Here is a 13,771-nt window from a genome sequence, read left to right as displayed (position 1 = left end):
ATAGGGTTGTGGCAGCAGCGAGCAAGGCGTTGACCCCAGTCGTGGTGGAGCTTGGTGGGAAGGATAGTCTGATTGTTTGTGACGATACAAAGGATCTGGCAGCCATTGGCTCCATCATTATGCGGGGGACGTTCCAGAGTTCTGGTCAGAACTGTATCGGAATAGAAAGAGTAATTGCCGAGCCCAGATCGTATGCCAAATTGGTGGATATTTTGGAAGATAGAGTGAAGGCTTTGAGATTGGGCTCTGGTATAGATCAACTAGAGGAGATCGATGTTGGTGCTCTGATTTCGGCTGGGCCCAAGTTTGATTACCTAGAAGAAACTATTGCCCAGGCCGTTAAAGAAGGAGCAAGACTGTTGGTGGGTGGAAAGAGATATGCCCACCCAAATTATCCCCAAGGACATTACTTTAGTCCCACTTTACTGGTTGACGTGACTCCCGAAATGACCATTGCGAAAGAAGAGGTGTTTGGCCCGGTGCTTACGCTCATGAAGGCTGAGAACACTGACGATGCCATAGCAATTGCTAACTCCACAGACTACGGGTTGGGTGCTTCCGTTTTCACCGGCAGCTTTGCTGCTGGTAATCGCATCACGAATCAACTGAAGGCAGGCAATGTTGCCATTAACGACTTTGCAACCTTTTACGTTTGTCAATTGCCATTTGGAGGTGTAAAGAGCTCGGGTTACGGTAAATTTGGTGGTGAGGAAGGTTTGCAGGGTTTGTGTGTGGCTAAATCGGTCTGTTATGATAAGTTGTCGTTCATACAAACGCGCATTCCAGCTCCTTTGGACTATCCAATCAAAAACGGGAAAAAAGCGTGGAAGTTCGTAAGCTCTTTGAACCGGAGCGGTTATGATAACAGTTTATGGCAGAGGGTCAAGTCCATTTTGACTTTGGCAAAGAATGCTGCATAGCCCTGCAATCTCAGGACAACCTTGTAAATGTATAACGTCAAAAGTAACAGTCTATTATGTTGTCTTTCAAAATTCTGTCTCAAACTTTATTTCAGAACCACTTGTGTGGCCTGCTTATACTCCTTTAGCAGATCATCTGCGTACTTTTTATGAAGTTTTTCAATATCAGCAGCGAGTTTGGTGAGTATGTTTTTGGTTCCCTCTGCTGCCTTCACGTCCTTGAGGGCCTTTCCCCTGATGTATGAAAGTGATTGCTTATTTGTAGTAGAGTTTTTGAAATTCTCGTATGTTGCTTTGAGGGCCTTTGCTTGGCCTTCCTTGACTTCAGAGGACACCAATGGCAGTGGGACCTTGAGCATCTGAGGGTTCAGAGGATCCACCTCTGGGTTCATGTTCAAATCAGCTCCGATGATAGCGGAGACCACTCTCTTGGTGTTTGCCGGGTCAAAGACGGTGACATTGAGAGCCTTTGGTCCTCTCAAAGTCGTCTGAGCAACTTCAGTAAATGAGGAAGTTTCGTGGTGATCAAGCTCGATATTCAGGTGGTCGAATATCTTGGGGTCGGCTCTGCCCTTCTGAATCTCCGCTGCCTTCTCTTTGAATGCTGATCCAGTTGCGCTAAATTCAGCAGTGATGGCTTTTATGATAGCCTCAGGGTCCAGGAATTCCACCTCCTCGGCAGGCTCTTCTTTGGCTTGTTTTCCTTTGGCTGCCTTTCCACCTTTGGATTTCTTGCTAGCCTTGGCCCTTGCATAAACGGACGTTGAGAAAGGTACCGATCTCTGCAGAGAAGCAGGCTGTAGGAAAGTTCTCGATGAGAACACCAGGTTTCTAGAAAACGATCTGGATAAACTTAATCTTAAAACGTTCATAATTCAAGCTATTCTGCAATCACAAAGAATACCATCAGTACTATATCAGTAGTGAACTTTGAAAAATCGTCATCCTCGATGCGCAGATGTCATGTTCCCAATGAGGTAATTTGAGATTCACACCTCTACCTGATCTACCCCAGATTTGGGGCTTTATACCACTTGGATATATGCAAAACCATACCGCTTTGCGGATATGATATCCTAAAAGTCCTCTCAATCATATGGTCCAACTAGTAGTATCATGATCTGAACTGAAAAAGAAAAAAAGCTCTGTCCAATGGGTGCGTCCAGATTTTGACCTTTGTGATACATCACCTCGTGGCCCAAGTCACAATTCTTATATCATTAACCAAATCTTTTAATTGACCCCTTCAGCGCTTGAGAAACTGATGTGGAGGATTTTGGGCGTGCTTGGAAGTAAATCAGTAAACGCAAAAGCTCAACCCTCCATGTATAAAAGGTCATCCTCTCGCAATCACCTCAACAAGCTCACCAAGAGTTCATCTCTTGTCATTGTTGATTCTGATCAGATAACAACATTTTATTTTGTTTGTTATATCTTTATTACAACATAAATACCTTTCATGGATACGACCATAGGGAGCTCGACTTCAGGGCATACTGACAAGGCGAACGGGCGCGTGGGTTTACAACAAGGAGAAGACCTTGAAAACGACAATTTTAATATAAAAAATGTTTTGAACGCACTTTCTTTGACATCGTCATCAAATGGGTCACCAGACTCGGCCAATTCCTTTTGGTCTGGTTCTAACAAGACATGCTCTGTTATTGATGGAGATTCGGCTTATCCTGAGGCATCAGCGCTTGCCAGAATAACAACAGACAAGCTCACACAAAGCGGCGAGGAGGAAATTCAAAAACTTGTTTCGGATTTGAAATCACTTTCGGTCACAGATTCTCATTCCCAGTCCAATCTGGATTTAAGGCCAGAAGCCCAACAAAGTGCGCAGAACTCGGGTAGTCCTGTTGACCGGCTAAATGCTTCAAAGACACAACCGGGTTATTCTCCTCTGAGTGCTGGAATCTGCCACACACAAATATCAGCAAACTATAAGAGACACAGAATTGTTCAGGAACTATATCAGACTGAGAGAGTTTATCTCTGTTCGCTAAAGCTTTTGCTGGAAGTGTATGTCAAACCTATCAGTATTGAGTACCTGAATGCAGTTCCGGTTATGGGTTTCCAAGCTGTGCTGGAGAAGATGATCGAAAGTCATTCAATTCTTTTGTGGGACATCAAGACGTTATGCTCAAGACTAAGTGGAACAGAATTTGGAATATCGCCTGCCTCTATATCATCGGATTATGAACTCTATAAGAGAAGCGAAGCAGATGATGTGACTGGCAAACCAGTTTTCATTTCCTCCTTTGTGGAAATACTTGAAAAAAGTGCAATCCCAGTCTACATATATGTCGAATACTGCTCTAGACACTCTAGATTTGTTTCGTTCACCCAAGGCATCAACATTGCCAAATATTCTGAGAAGCTTTGGAGCATACTCAAGAAGGACGAGTATTGGAACCTCGGCTCGAAAGCTCAAACAAGCTACAACAACATGGACTTGTCGTTCAATTCGTTGGTACAAAAACCTCTGGTAAGATCCGGAAAGTATCGACTGATACTAGAATCGCTGAGAAGTGCTGAGCTTTCTTCTCAGGTCTGTGATCCGTTCGTTCTCGAAAGGATAGAGACAGCACTATCAATCATCAAGCAGCAACTCAACCAGATCAACCAAAATCTCTACAAATCCATTAATCGCGCTGAGTTAGTTCAAAGACTCCTCGGCTTGAATACTCGGAACAGAGCAATTCTGAGTGAGCACTTTCAAATGCCGATCTCATCTTCGGGTTCCGGGGGAGTAGACTATCGAATATTTGGTGACCCCATCTTGTGCGGCTCAATGGATGCTATTTGGATCGAAAGCAAGGGCACAGTTATGCATCAGGCAATGGCCATGTTGTTGTTCAAGTCTCATGTTCTTCTTGCTAATAGCTCTGGTGATGTCAAATTCATCGTTCCTTTGTCAGTTTGCAAGATCCTAAAGGGTGCACCAGAATTTGACTCCGGTGGTCTGACACTGTTGAACTCGATCATGGTGCCAAAGCATTTCAAACTGGTCTTTGAAAGAAAGTATTGTATTTACGAAATTCTTTTAGTTTCGCACTCATTGCTGGAAACTGAAATATGGAAATACTATATGGATTTGCTCATTTATCATGTCAATGGGAGTTACAAGTTTGACTTTTCATACTCCCTCCTCTGTTCCAACACTGGGTTTCGTCCACTAATTCATACACCAGTTAGGATGTCGCCTATCACGTTACTGGAGGACAGGTTTGATCCCAAGAATGTCATACACAAAAATTGTTACTTTTCCTACGTTTTCCTCATATCGATTCTTTCGAACGGATCGGATAGTCAGGAGATTCCTTCGAGTGCCAGATTGTTACGGTTGAACGCGGATGACAAACATGCTATAGATGTGATGCTCGGACCCCTGCGTTCGCGAGAGTTTCCCGCTCCAATTCGAACTCTTCGTCGCACAAACAGACGCCCCGATCTAGGCTTTCTCAGATCGTCGCCAAGCTGGTCCTCAATCAGGCTTCCAGCCGCACTACACAAAACATCCTCCACCTTAACGCTGAGCTCAGCCTCAGTCATGTCGCAAACCTCTAACGGTGATCAATACAGTGCTACATCATCGAGAGATCCAAGAAGGACCTTGACCCGAAGTCAGTCATTACGTGATGTCTTCAGAAATGTTTTTAAGCGTACTAAATGAATAATTTCAATTTCAACACAACTTTAAAACTCTTCAATGGTTGTAAACTCCATTCGAGTCATTCGTGCTGCTGAACTTCTTTGAGTCCAGTCTGGCTGGGGCAGTTCCCTTGAATGTTCCCTTCTTCATAATGGTCTCGATCACATCATCTATGCTATGAGTTCCAAACTCATTGTCAAGCTCGGAAGAGTTGGCCTGATCCAACTCTCCCTCTGCTCCGGTTGAGGTTGAGTTTTTGTAGATTTGAAACTTAGCAACAGAGTCACTCAATGGGATAGACGAATCTTTGAGGTAGTCATTTACTGCCTCCTCTGACTCAACAAAAATGACAAAGTCGGTGTCATCACCTTTGTAAAAGAGTTTAGCCTGTACCTCGATGTTAGTGATTGGATCAAATGCTGGCAAACCTTACCCAACTTACTGGACTTGAGATATTATGAACCATTTTCAATCTTTGATTTTTGATAATCTTGATAATTTTTCTTCTATGAATTTTAACAGCAGAGTGGGCTGACTGGTCCCCTTTTATACTTGCTTTGTGGGGAGATTGCTAGTGGGTTTTTTAGCTCCATCACATGACGTCATCATGCATAGTTACGAGATCTCGGGACATCTCCAATATCTTGATTATTCACTTTATGATTGCGAAATGATTTACTCTCAGGTTTACATTCCGAAACTTTCCGGGATGCTTTCAAACAAATATTATACAGTTGATTTTTCGTCGTTATGGTTTGGCTAGTCCCAATAAAAGCCTCCAGCAATGAACCTGATCATGTACTCATCGATATGGCCTATACCATCATCTTCTTCCTCGTCTTCCTCAACCTGGTTGTAATGATCCAAAAACTCGGCTTCAACCTCTTCAGATGCAACCCGTGGACCATCTCCCACTACAGACTCACTTCTTCTCTCTGAGGCCGGGGACGCGGTTCCACCTGCCGTTCCAGACGGTGTAACCTCAGCAGTTGAACTGGTCTTCATATTAGAATCGTCGAAATCAGCGTCGTCAAGCGCAACTTCTTGTATCGCAACGTTCGCTGCAGCAGCATCATCAGCGTCTTCTGCTTCTGCCAAAACAGATGTCAGATTTTTGCTGTTGGGGTTAGCATTCAGTAACAATGGAGCATCGTCATCACCACCGCCCTCTTCACCAAGTAGATCTTTCACGGAAAGCTTTCCAAAGTAATCCGTTGTGAAATCACCATCCTGAATAACAACATTATCCAATTGTCTCTTCTGATTAGCCTTGCGCAGAATATTAGATTCAATCGTGTATTCTGACACAAAGCGGTAGATATGGACATCTCTTGTTTGACCGATTCTGTGGCATCTATCCTGGCATTGTTTATCCATTGCTGGGTTCCAATCAGAATCATAGAAGATGACGGTATCCGCACCGGTCAAGTTGATACCCAAACCACCGGATCTTGTTGACAAAATAAAGCATGTGATCCTGGAGTCTGTGTTAAACCTTTCAGTCAGCAATTGACGATCTTCAATCTTCGTCGCACCATCCAGCCTCATGTACCTGTATCCATGGTAGTTCAAGAACAACTCCAGAATGTCCAACACTTTGGTCATCTGGGTGAATATCAAGGCTCGGTGTCCATTGTCACTTAATTCCTGTAGCAACATTGCCAACTTCTGAAGCTTTCCACAATCGTATTGTAGCAGGCCCTTATCAGGAAATGCAATAGACAATTTCACCTGAGCCTCGTGGAAGGGATTTTGTTCCAACATAGATGGATTGGACTCGACTATCTTACCAGAAACATCCGCAGGGACAACTTTGTCGTTCATATCAAGTGCCACGACCGCAGGTGTGACAAAAGCGTATTTGTCAACAGTATCTTTCATCAAAGATACTCTCGTGTCCAGTGGCTTAACAATGCTGTTGTAGACGTCAGAGATCCCAACGTTGAATGTCTGTTTGATTGTTGTCTGGGCGATCAAGTTTTTGCTGTAAATCAAAGGCTTTTGCGATCTCAGCTTGTTGAGGTAAAGAAATTGCTCAGTGGAAGATAGAGCCTGTTCTTGTTCCACATATCTGTGGTACTTGAAGTAGCCCTCTAATGTTGAGAAATCAGGCTTGCATGGTTCTCCTAGAGCATTTTTAATCAAATCACATTGGCTTTTCAGGTACCCATTAGCTGTGAGCGTCTGGATGGAGTCGTTTTCGAAAGTGGTTATGTTGGTGTTCTCAGAAGGTACGAGATTTATCACACTCAGATCAACTTTTTCAGTAGAACCACGGAGGTTGCGTCTGACAACCAGCTCTTTCATATCATACTCGGATATCGCGGACTTTTCCATCGCAAAGGAGGTCAAAATCGGTCTAACCTCAAACAAATCGGGATGGTTGCAAACCTTTCTGAGCTGCATCAAACAGTTGATGATGGAGAGAAAGTTTCCTGAAGCCAGAGTCTCTCTCGTTTGAGCACGGGACATGAAATCATCATACAGAAATCTTTGACGTTTCGATAACCGGCAATACACGATATGCTCGTACTTGGCAGGCATCTGCTTCTCGACATCCGCTTTTAACCGACGAAGCAGGTACGGTCTCAATACTTGATGCAGTTTCGACACAGTAGCCTTGGTCTCTTCATCAGCACCATCAACACCTCCGGCAGCCTGAATGATTTTGTCAACGGGTCTGCCAAACCATTGCTGGAAGTCCATAAGGTTAGCAAACCCATCAGGCATAGTTTGCCTGCTTCCTGCCCTAGTGGATGGCATGAGGAAATAGAGCAGTGACCATAATTCCATGATGTTGTTCTGGAGAGGCGTACCAGTCAATAAAAGTCTGTTTTCGGTGTTGAAATTGAGCAATGCCTTCCATCTCTGGGACCTAAAATTCTTGATGTTATGGGCCTCATCAAGAATCATGTACTTCCACTTTTTCCTCTTGAAGACCTGCTGATCTTGAACGACAAGCTGGTACGAGGTAATGCAAACATGAAAAGTATCCAGCTTGTTCCAGCCTTTTCTCTTCTCTTTTCTGACCTGAGGTGAACCATAGTACGTCATAACTTTAAATCCTGGGGCAAATCTCTTGAACTCCATCTCCCAGTTTAACATGACGGAAGTAGGTACCACAATCAAATGGGGTCCCCAGATGTTCTTCTCGCAAGCGAGGTAAGCGATCAAAGAGATGGTCTGAATAGTCTTTCCCAGACCCATTTCGTCTGCCAAAATACCGTTGGTGTTACTGTTGTATAAGCTGGCCAACCAGTTTAGCCCTTGCTTTTGGTAGACACGCAATGTTCCTTTGAGTAATTGTGGAACGGGGACATCCGGGACAGCACTAGCGTCAATCGAAGAATCTTTCTCCGGTGCAACATCCTGGCCGCCGGGAGTGGAGTTTGGTGTATCCTCTTCCTTTGCGGAAGCATCATCCTCGGAATCAGAACTCCTAACAGACTCGTCTCTTTCTTCTGGCTCATCCTCTATTTTGCCGAACAACGCTGCCAGTCCTGACGCTCTTGGTGTCTCCTCTGCCTCCTCTTCGCTAGACTCATCGTCAGAATCAAGCAGGCTGTCGTCTGATTCGCTTTCCTCTTCGCTGTCTAAAACAGAATTGCGCTCTTCGTTATTCAACAAGTTTTCACGTTCCTCTTGGGTCATGCCGTCCACTATACTGGTATTCTGAATACCAGATCCACCATCCGCGCCATATAACGTTGCGAGGTCAGTATCCTTATCGCTTTCAGATTCATTTTCAGCGTCACTTTCACTCTCTGACTTGGCAGCGAAATTCTGAAGATCCTTGTACTTTGCTCTCAGTTCTTCCACTGAGAGTTTGGAGTCATCCACAACTTGATCGTTTCCGATGTCGAGATCCTGGTCCTTTACTTCGGTCTCATCCTCAGAGCTGGAACCCGAACCTGAATCAAAATCACTAGCACCACTCTCGTCATCACTATTCTCTGCACTTTCAACATCGCTTTCGGAACCATGAGCATCAGTATCAGTAGGAACTGGTGTGGCAGATTCTGAAGCATTGCGAGTCAATTGAGCTTCCAGTAACTGTGTAGAGTGCTGCAAGATCTCTGAAAGATGTTGTTTAGACTTAATCGCTCTCTCCTTCTCTCTCTCACGTTCTTCAAGAATTTTGTACGCTTTTTCCGCCTGCATCCATTTGCGCTTTACCAATCTTGCGGTTTCCTTAGCCAGTCTCTGTATTTTAATCTTATACTCCTTGGCCTCTCTATCCTTTTCTTGGGACTTTCTCTTAAAGTGATTTTCAATCATTAGAGCGATCTTCTTGGACTTGGTGATCTTTGAATTTCGGCTTTCGTGTATCAACTTGGCAGACACCAATCCATGGGCGACGAGATGGTCGTGATGCGTTATCTGGCCAGAGGCAATAAAAGGGTCTTTGTACCTGATATAGTTTGTGTTGAGCTTTATCATCGTGGGCTCTCTTGTGGCATTGGGGTGAATTCGGTTCACGTTCTCGTCGAAGTCTATTCTTAAAACTCGGTTTTCAATTCCCCTGCGTATCCTACCCAAGAGCTCAATTTGAGACTTTACATGAGCCTCGTACTCTTCAGGAGAGAGATCATCATCAAGTGACTTGTATGACTCCAAGAATTGTCTCAGAGTGGAGAAGTTTGGCTCAGTCACATGTGATGGATGAGAAATCGATTGCCGGGGTAGCGTGAACTTGGTTATGATCTTTCTTGATGCTGGCCGTGTATCCTCTTCCTCATCTTCCTCTGATGAATTCTGAGATTCTTCAGATTCGTCGCTTTCCTCCTGCTCGGATTCGCTTTCCTTTGGAACTGGTTTGATGGGCGTCTTGCCTTTCACCAGCTTCTGGGGTGAGCTTTTCTTCTGCGGCGTTGATGGCTTAGTCTGTGGTTTCTGCTTTTCGAGAAGCGAGCGCTTCTTTTGAACTAGGCCATTGATTTCAGCCTTGAGGGGACTCACCGCATCTTCCCGCACCCTTCTGGATGATCTCTTCCTACCTGAACTTTCGTCATCAGAAGCAGGCCAAAGGGGATAGTCCTTTGCAAATTCCTGGTACAATTCTGTCTCCTTGTTGATATCTGGTTCCTGAGGATTGAAATATATGAGACTCGTATAATGGGTCAGGTGGAACAACTCATCGATGAGCTCCTCATTGTAAAGCTGGATATTCGCCAGGTTATCCTTGCATATCGCGTCTCTCGCTTGCTTGGAAACGCTACCAGAGGGAGTTTCTATTTTCAAAAGATCCCTGCGAGAGTTCTTGTATATCAATGGAGCTTTCTGCTCCTGGGATGGCTTCGCAGATGATCTTCTTGGACTCGATAAAGAGTAGGAAACAGTTGTATCTCTTACCCTGCTACTCAATCTGCGCGTCTTGTTGGGCGGTTCATTTTCAGATCCAGCTCCACGTAGCAAACGCCGCCTTTCCATTGCTCAAGAATGGTGTAGAACGGAGGGGTGTGTGGTCTGTATGCTGAGTTTGATTACAGAGAATAATCCACAGACATCGTATCTCTCATGTCGCCGCCAGTCTGGCCTTCGATTCTCGCGAATGGTAAGGGCACTACTTTTATGGATTTCTTGCGTGCGCGAATAAACCCGTGATCCAAATGGCAGCTCTTCCAATTAGCTTCACGCATTTTCCAATTATTGCATTAGACAGATTCCAGCAATACTGAGAGTCCAGCATTCTTGAACAGCCTCCAGAACCGTGTTAAATAGAATTGGTTTTGCGAATCATGTTGTCACGTTCGATTCTAACCGGGCGTTTTGTCGCTGCTCGCCAAATAGTGAAGCCTTTCACGGTGGCCGTAAGGTTCAACTCCTCAGTCTCAGATGACAAGTACAAGCACCCACTGTTCACACCAAAGGAGGAGTTTGAGGGATACGTCAAAGTCAAAGACTACTTTTTGCAGAAGAGAGATCCATACCTGAAGTACGACGATCAACAGAATAGAAGAAACCTGGACGAACCAATGCACGAATACCACGATTTTTTGGACATGTGGTCGCCAGATCACTACGATTTCATCTCAGACAAGACTGCGTTGAAATGGTTCTTGAACTATTTCCTGGCCATAGCTGGATTTGCAGGTACCATCTACGTGTTTGACCTGTGGCCTGAAAGGCCAAATGCACCAAGATCGTACCCAGAAGGGCTGGCCAAGGATTTGGGTGCCTTACCAGGTGAGGAGAAATTGTACACAGCTAGAGTTGATCGATTCGCATAGGGCATGACGTATTATATTTAACAAAAAAACATGATTAATAGGACTACGGTGATCGGGGGAGAAAGTTTGTTCTCAGGCATGATCCCCACCAGCATATGTAGACAAATATGGCATTCTATTATCGTCTGTCGAGATTGCGTAAATCAGCAATGAACTACGAACTGGCTTAATAATGCTAGCCAACTCGAAATAGCTGAACATGTGAAATGTACAAGAAAGTGTATGACTTGAGCATGAACCAGCTATGTTAAGCCTTGGTGTGTTACAGATGTTAGACAACTACTCTCCATAGAAATGTATGTATTTGACAAAAGTAGTTATTTTGAGCATGATGCAGCTTTGTGGCAGTGAAAGGAAACAATAAGTATAAGTCAATGAGTTTGTCCACAGTTTTCAACAATGTCTCCTCTTCCAGAGAAAAGTTTTTGTGAGCAGCAAGATCATAGGTAACAGCAACATGGATAAATAAAGTAAAAAGATAGATTATTGGTGTAGAAATCGTATAGCGACATGTCATGATGATGATGAAAATGATGATGATGAAGGAATGAAGACATTCAAAAGCTGAAACCCATGAAGATACAGTCCTAGGCATGAAAGTTTCATGCCATAGTGATGAAGAATGTACAAGCAGGCAGAGAGAAACTGCAGTCACTCGTATCCCTTCGAATCCAATTCTAGTCTGTCTAATTGGCCATCTCTAGCGGCAAGATACATTTCATTAAGTATCTTCTCGTTGGTAGGCACTCCACCAGGCGTGAACGGAATCTGCTCCGCAAGCATCTGCTGTTGAGCCTGGAAGTCAGGGTTTGACAAGGCTGGGCCGAATTGTCCATCTTGCTCCATGTTCATCAGACCACCTGGAAGTTGATTACCAATGACAGCCATTCTTTGCTGCTGCTGTTGGTAGTGAGACCTCTGGGCTGCTCTGGCACCCCAACTGACCCTGATTCTAGACTGACCAATAGGATAACCTTGCATTTCAGTGATGGCTTTCTCGGCAGACGAACGGAGCAAGTACTGGACGAATCCACAGTTCTTTCCCGGTGGGATCTTGACGTAGGATATCTCGCCAAACCTCTCGAAATAGTGTCTCAACTCGTCCACAGAAACATAAGAGTTCAAACCACCAATGAAAACGGTAGTGTTGTTCGGATCGGAGAACTGCTGCAAAGGGGGAACAAACTGCTGAGGAGGAATCACAATCTTCTGGAATTGGGAGTTCATCTGGTGCTGATTGGAAACAGGGTTGGTGCTGTTCTTGACAGCAGTCGAAACTCTGATTGGACGGCCATTCAGAACAGCACCTTGCATCTCAATGAGGGCTCTCTGTTGTTCGGCTTCATCTCCAAACTTAACAAATCCGTAGCCTCTTGGGTTTCCAGTGTTAGGATCAACCATTACTCTGGCGTTGTAGCAGGACTGGTACCGAGCATTAAAAAACTCCAAGAGCTGGCTCTCGTTGATACCTTGCGGCAAATCACCAACAAAGATGGTGAACTCCGGTCCGATGGACTGGTGAGTTGGCTGCAGACGTCCGCTGAACTGAGGATTACCCTGGGAAGCCCAGTTCAGCTTGAAGAACTTGTTGGTATTTGGGACGACCGCACCATGATGCGACAGAATCTGCTGAGCATCATCAACAGTGTTGACTCTCAAGAAACAATAACCAGAATTGTTCAACCCATTTGCCATGGCATTCTTGTCCCTGATAATCTTGATCGAGGAGATGGTATCCGAGATGCCAACGGCTTGCCAGATCTGTCTGATGGCCATTTCATCCCACCACGGATCAAGTTCACCCATCCAGACCTGGATTTGGGGTTGCTGCTGCTGCTGTTGTTGCTGCTGTTGGGAAAACATGTTGCCGTACCCGGGTGCAACATTGTTGTTGTAGTACTGGGGAATACTTCCTTGTGGAATTGACATTTTGGATGCTCAGAGAAAACAAGCGACGCCTGAACACACGACAAGAAAAAAACTGGGTGCAAAGTAACCGAAACTAACAAATAAAAACTTTTCCACCTAACAGATGCACAAAAGGGATATAAAAAAAGTGGTAACCGGTTAGTCTGTAAAACTTGTCGATATCACGTTATAAGAATTGCCGTTTTTAATGGTTCTGGTGGGATCGAGCAGATGGAGTCCTCCTGAAGTATGAGTGTTTCACGGGTAAATCAGAGATGACTCTTTTGGGCTTCGCAATAACCTTGGATGGGAAAGGGAACAAGGAGAGGAAAATTGGAGGGCAATGAGGGGAGAGGTGAAGGGTGGTGAACGAATAAACGAAAATCAGCAAGAAAAAACGTTGCACGAAGGAAAAATAGTCAAAACTTCACAATGTCGAGCGGAACAAGTTAAGAGAAAGCGAGGGAAAAAAATTCAAGATGTCCGTTGGGGAGCAAAAGGAACCCGGGACCCCTGGCAGGGAGAGTCGTGTCGCGTTTCAAAACCGTTCGAGCCGCGTAGTAAGCGAAATGCTCGAGCAGTTCGAGGTGGCAGGGAGCCAACGGATAAGCGCTTGTGCACGAAGGTGAACACTGGAAATTTCACACATAGTTGTCGACAAATAGTGGATATTTCTGCTGTGAGTGACAACTTCGTGTGGTTTTGACGTACATTCGTTTGCTAAGGTGCGAAGCCGTTAGGGTTTCTTGGACACTGACGTTAAGAGAAAATATGCAGATGCCAATCGTGTGTAGTTTTTGGATGATACCACTTCCTGAATGGTTTGGCGGGATAGTAAAGAATTTGTCCTTGAAGGCACCTTTCCGATCTTCTTGTTGCCGCATCGTTCCATGCGCAATTCGTTTGTAGCTATATACCACATGCGCACTTGAGCTCTTTTTGACGCTGAGGCTGCAGAAGATCACTGTTACCATGAGATGCTCAAGCTGGGCCAGAGCATTGATGGTATTCTCTTTGACCAGTTTCTCTTTCAATTCTACCCAATAGACCCTTTT

The 13,771-nt window shown here is 44.7% G+C and overlaps 8 protein-coding genes across 8 annotated transcripts; 3 read left to right on the top strand and 5 right to left on the bottom strand.

The window, feature by feature from the left end:
- Window positions 1-119: 119 nt before the first annotated feature.
- Window positions 120-920, top strand: KUCA_T00000952001 (uncharacterized protein; the record flags this gene model as incomplete). The annotated part of the gene is made up of 1 exon (XM_022605542.1): window positions 120-920. The coding sequence occupies one exon, from the start codon at window positions 120-122 to the stop codon at window positions 918-920; it is 801 nt and encodes a 266-aa protein (XP_022457000.1).
- An 86-nt stretch (window positions 921-1,006) lies between these two features.
- KUCA_T00000951001 (uncharacterized protein) lies at window positions 1,007-1,792 on the bottom strand (the record flags this gene model as incomplete). The annotated part of the gene is made up of 1 exon (XM_022605541.1): window positions 1,007-1,792. The coding sequence occupies one exon, from the start codon at window positions 1,790-1,792 to the stop codon at window positions 1,007-1,009; it is 786 nt and encodes a 261-aa protein (XP_022456999.1).
- Window positions 1,793-2,379: 587 nt separating this feature from the next.
- Window positions 2,380-4,599, top strand: KUCA_T00000950001 (uncharacterized protein; the record flags this gene model as incomplete). Its single annotated transcript, XM_022605539.1, has 1 exon — window positions 2,380-4,599. One exon carries the CDS (start codon window positions 2,380-2,382, stop codon window positions 4,597-4,599), a length of 2,220 nt encoding a protein of 739 aa, XP_022456998.1.
- A 33-nt stretch (window positions 4,600-4,632) lies between these two features.
- KUCA_T00000949001 (uncharacterized protein) lies at window positions 4,633-5,044 on the bottom strand (the record flags this gene model as incomplete). The annotated part of the gene is made up of 2 exons (XM_022605538.1): window positions 4,633-4,965; window positions 5,021-5,044. The coding sequence occupies 2 exons, from the start codon at window positions 5,042-5,044 to the stop codon at window positions 4,633-4,635; spliced, it is 357 nt and encodes a 118-aa protein (XP_022456997.1).
- A 293-nt stretch (window positions 5,045-5,337) lies between these two features.
- Window positions 5,338-10,008, bottom strand: KUCA_T00000948001 (uncharacterized protein; the record flags this gene model as incomplete). The annotated part of the gene is made up of 1 exon (XM_022605537.1): window positions 5,338-10,008. One exon carries the CDS (start codon window positions 10,006-10,008, stop codon window positions 5,338-5,340), a length of 4,671 nt encoding a protein of 1,556 aa, XP_022456996.1.
- Window positions 10,009-10,316: 308 nt separating this feature from the next.
- On the top strand, window positions 10,317-10,808 carry KUCA_T00000947001 (uncharacterized protein; the record flags this gene model as incomplete). The annotated part of the gene is made up of 1 exon (XM_022605536.1): window positions 10,317-10,808. The coding sequence occupies one exon, from the start codon at window positions 10,317-10,319 to the stop codon at window positions 10,806-10,808; it is 492 nt and encodes a 163-aa protein (XP_022456995.1).
- Window positions 10,809-11,079: 271 nt separating this feature from the next.
- Window positions 11,080-11,403, bottom strand: KUCA_T00000946001 (uncharacterized protein; the record flags this gene model as incomplete). The annotated part of the gene is made up of 1 exon (XM_022605535.1): window positions 11,080-11,403. The coding sequence occupies one exon, from the start codon at window positions 11,401-11,403 to the stop codon at window positions 11,080-11,082; it is 324 nt and encodes a 107-aa protein (XP_022456994.1).
- Window positions 11,404-11,459: 56 nt separating this feature from the next.
- On the bottom strand, window positions 11,460-12,737 carry KUCA_T00000945001 (uncharacterized protein; the record flags this gene model as incomplete). Its single annotated transcript, XM_022605534.1, has 1 exon — window positions 11,460-12,737. The coding sequence occupies one exon, from the start codon at window positions 12,735-12,737 to the stop codon at window positions 11,460-11,462; it is 1,278 nt and encodes a 425-aa protein (XP_022456993.1).
- Window positions 12,738-13,771: the final 1,034 nt, after the last annotated feature.

This window comes from Kuraishia capsulata, genomic scaffold (assembly GCF_000576695.1).
Source record: "Kuraishia capsulata CBS 1993 genomic scaffold, Kuraishia_capsulata_scaffold_1, whole genome shotgun sequence".
Classification (NCBI taxonomy): domain Eukaryota; kingdom Fungi; phylum Ascomycota; class Pichiomycetes; order Pichiales; family Pichiaceae; genus Kuraishia; species Kuraishia capsulata.
The sequence above is the reverse complement of the archived record's forward strand: the minus strand, read 5'-3'. Positions and strand labels throughout refer to the sequence as shown.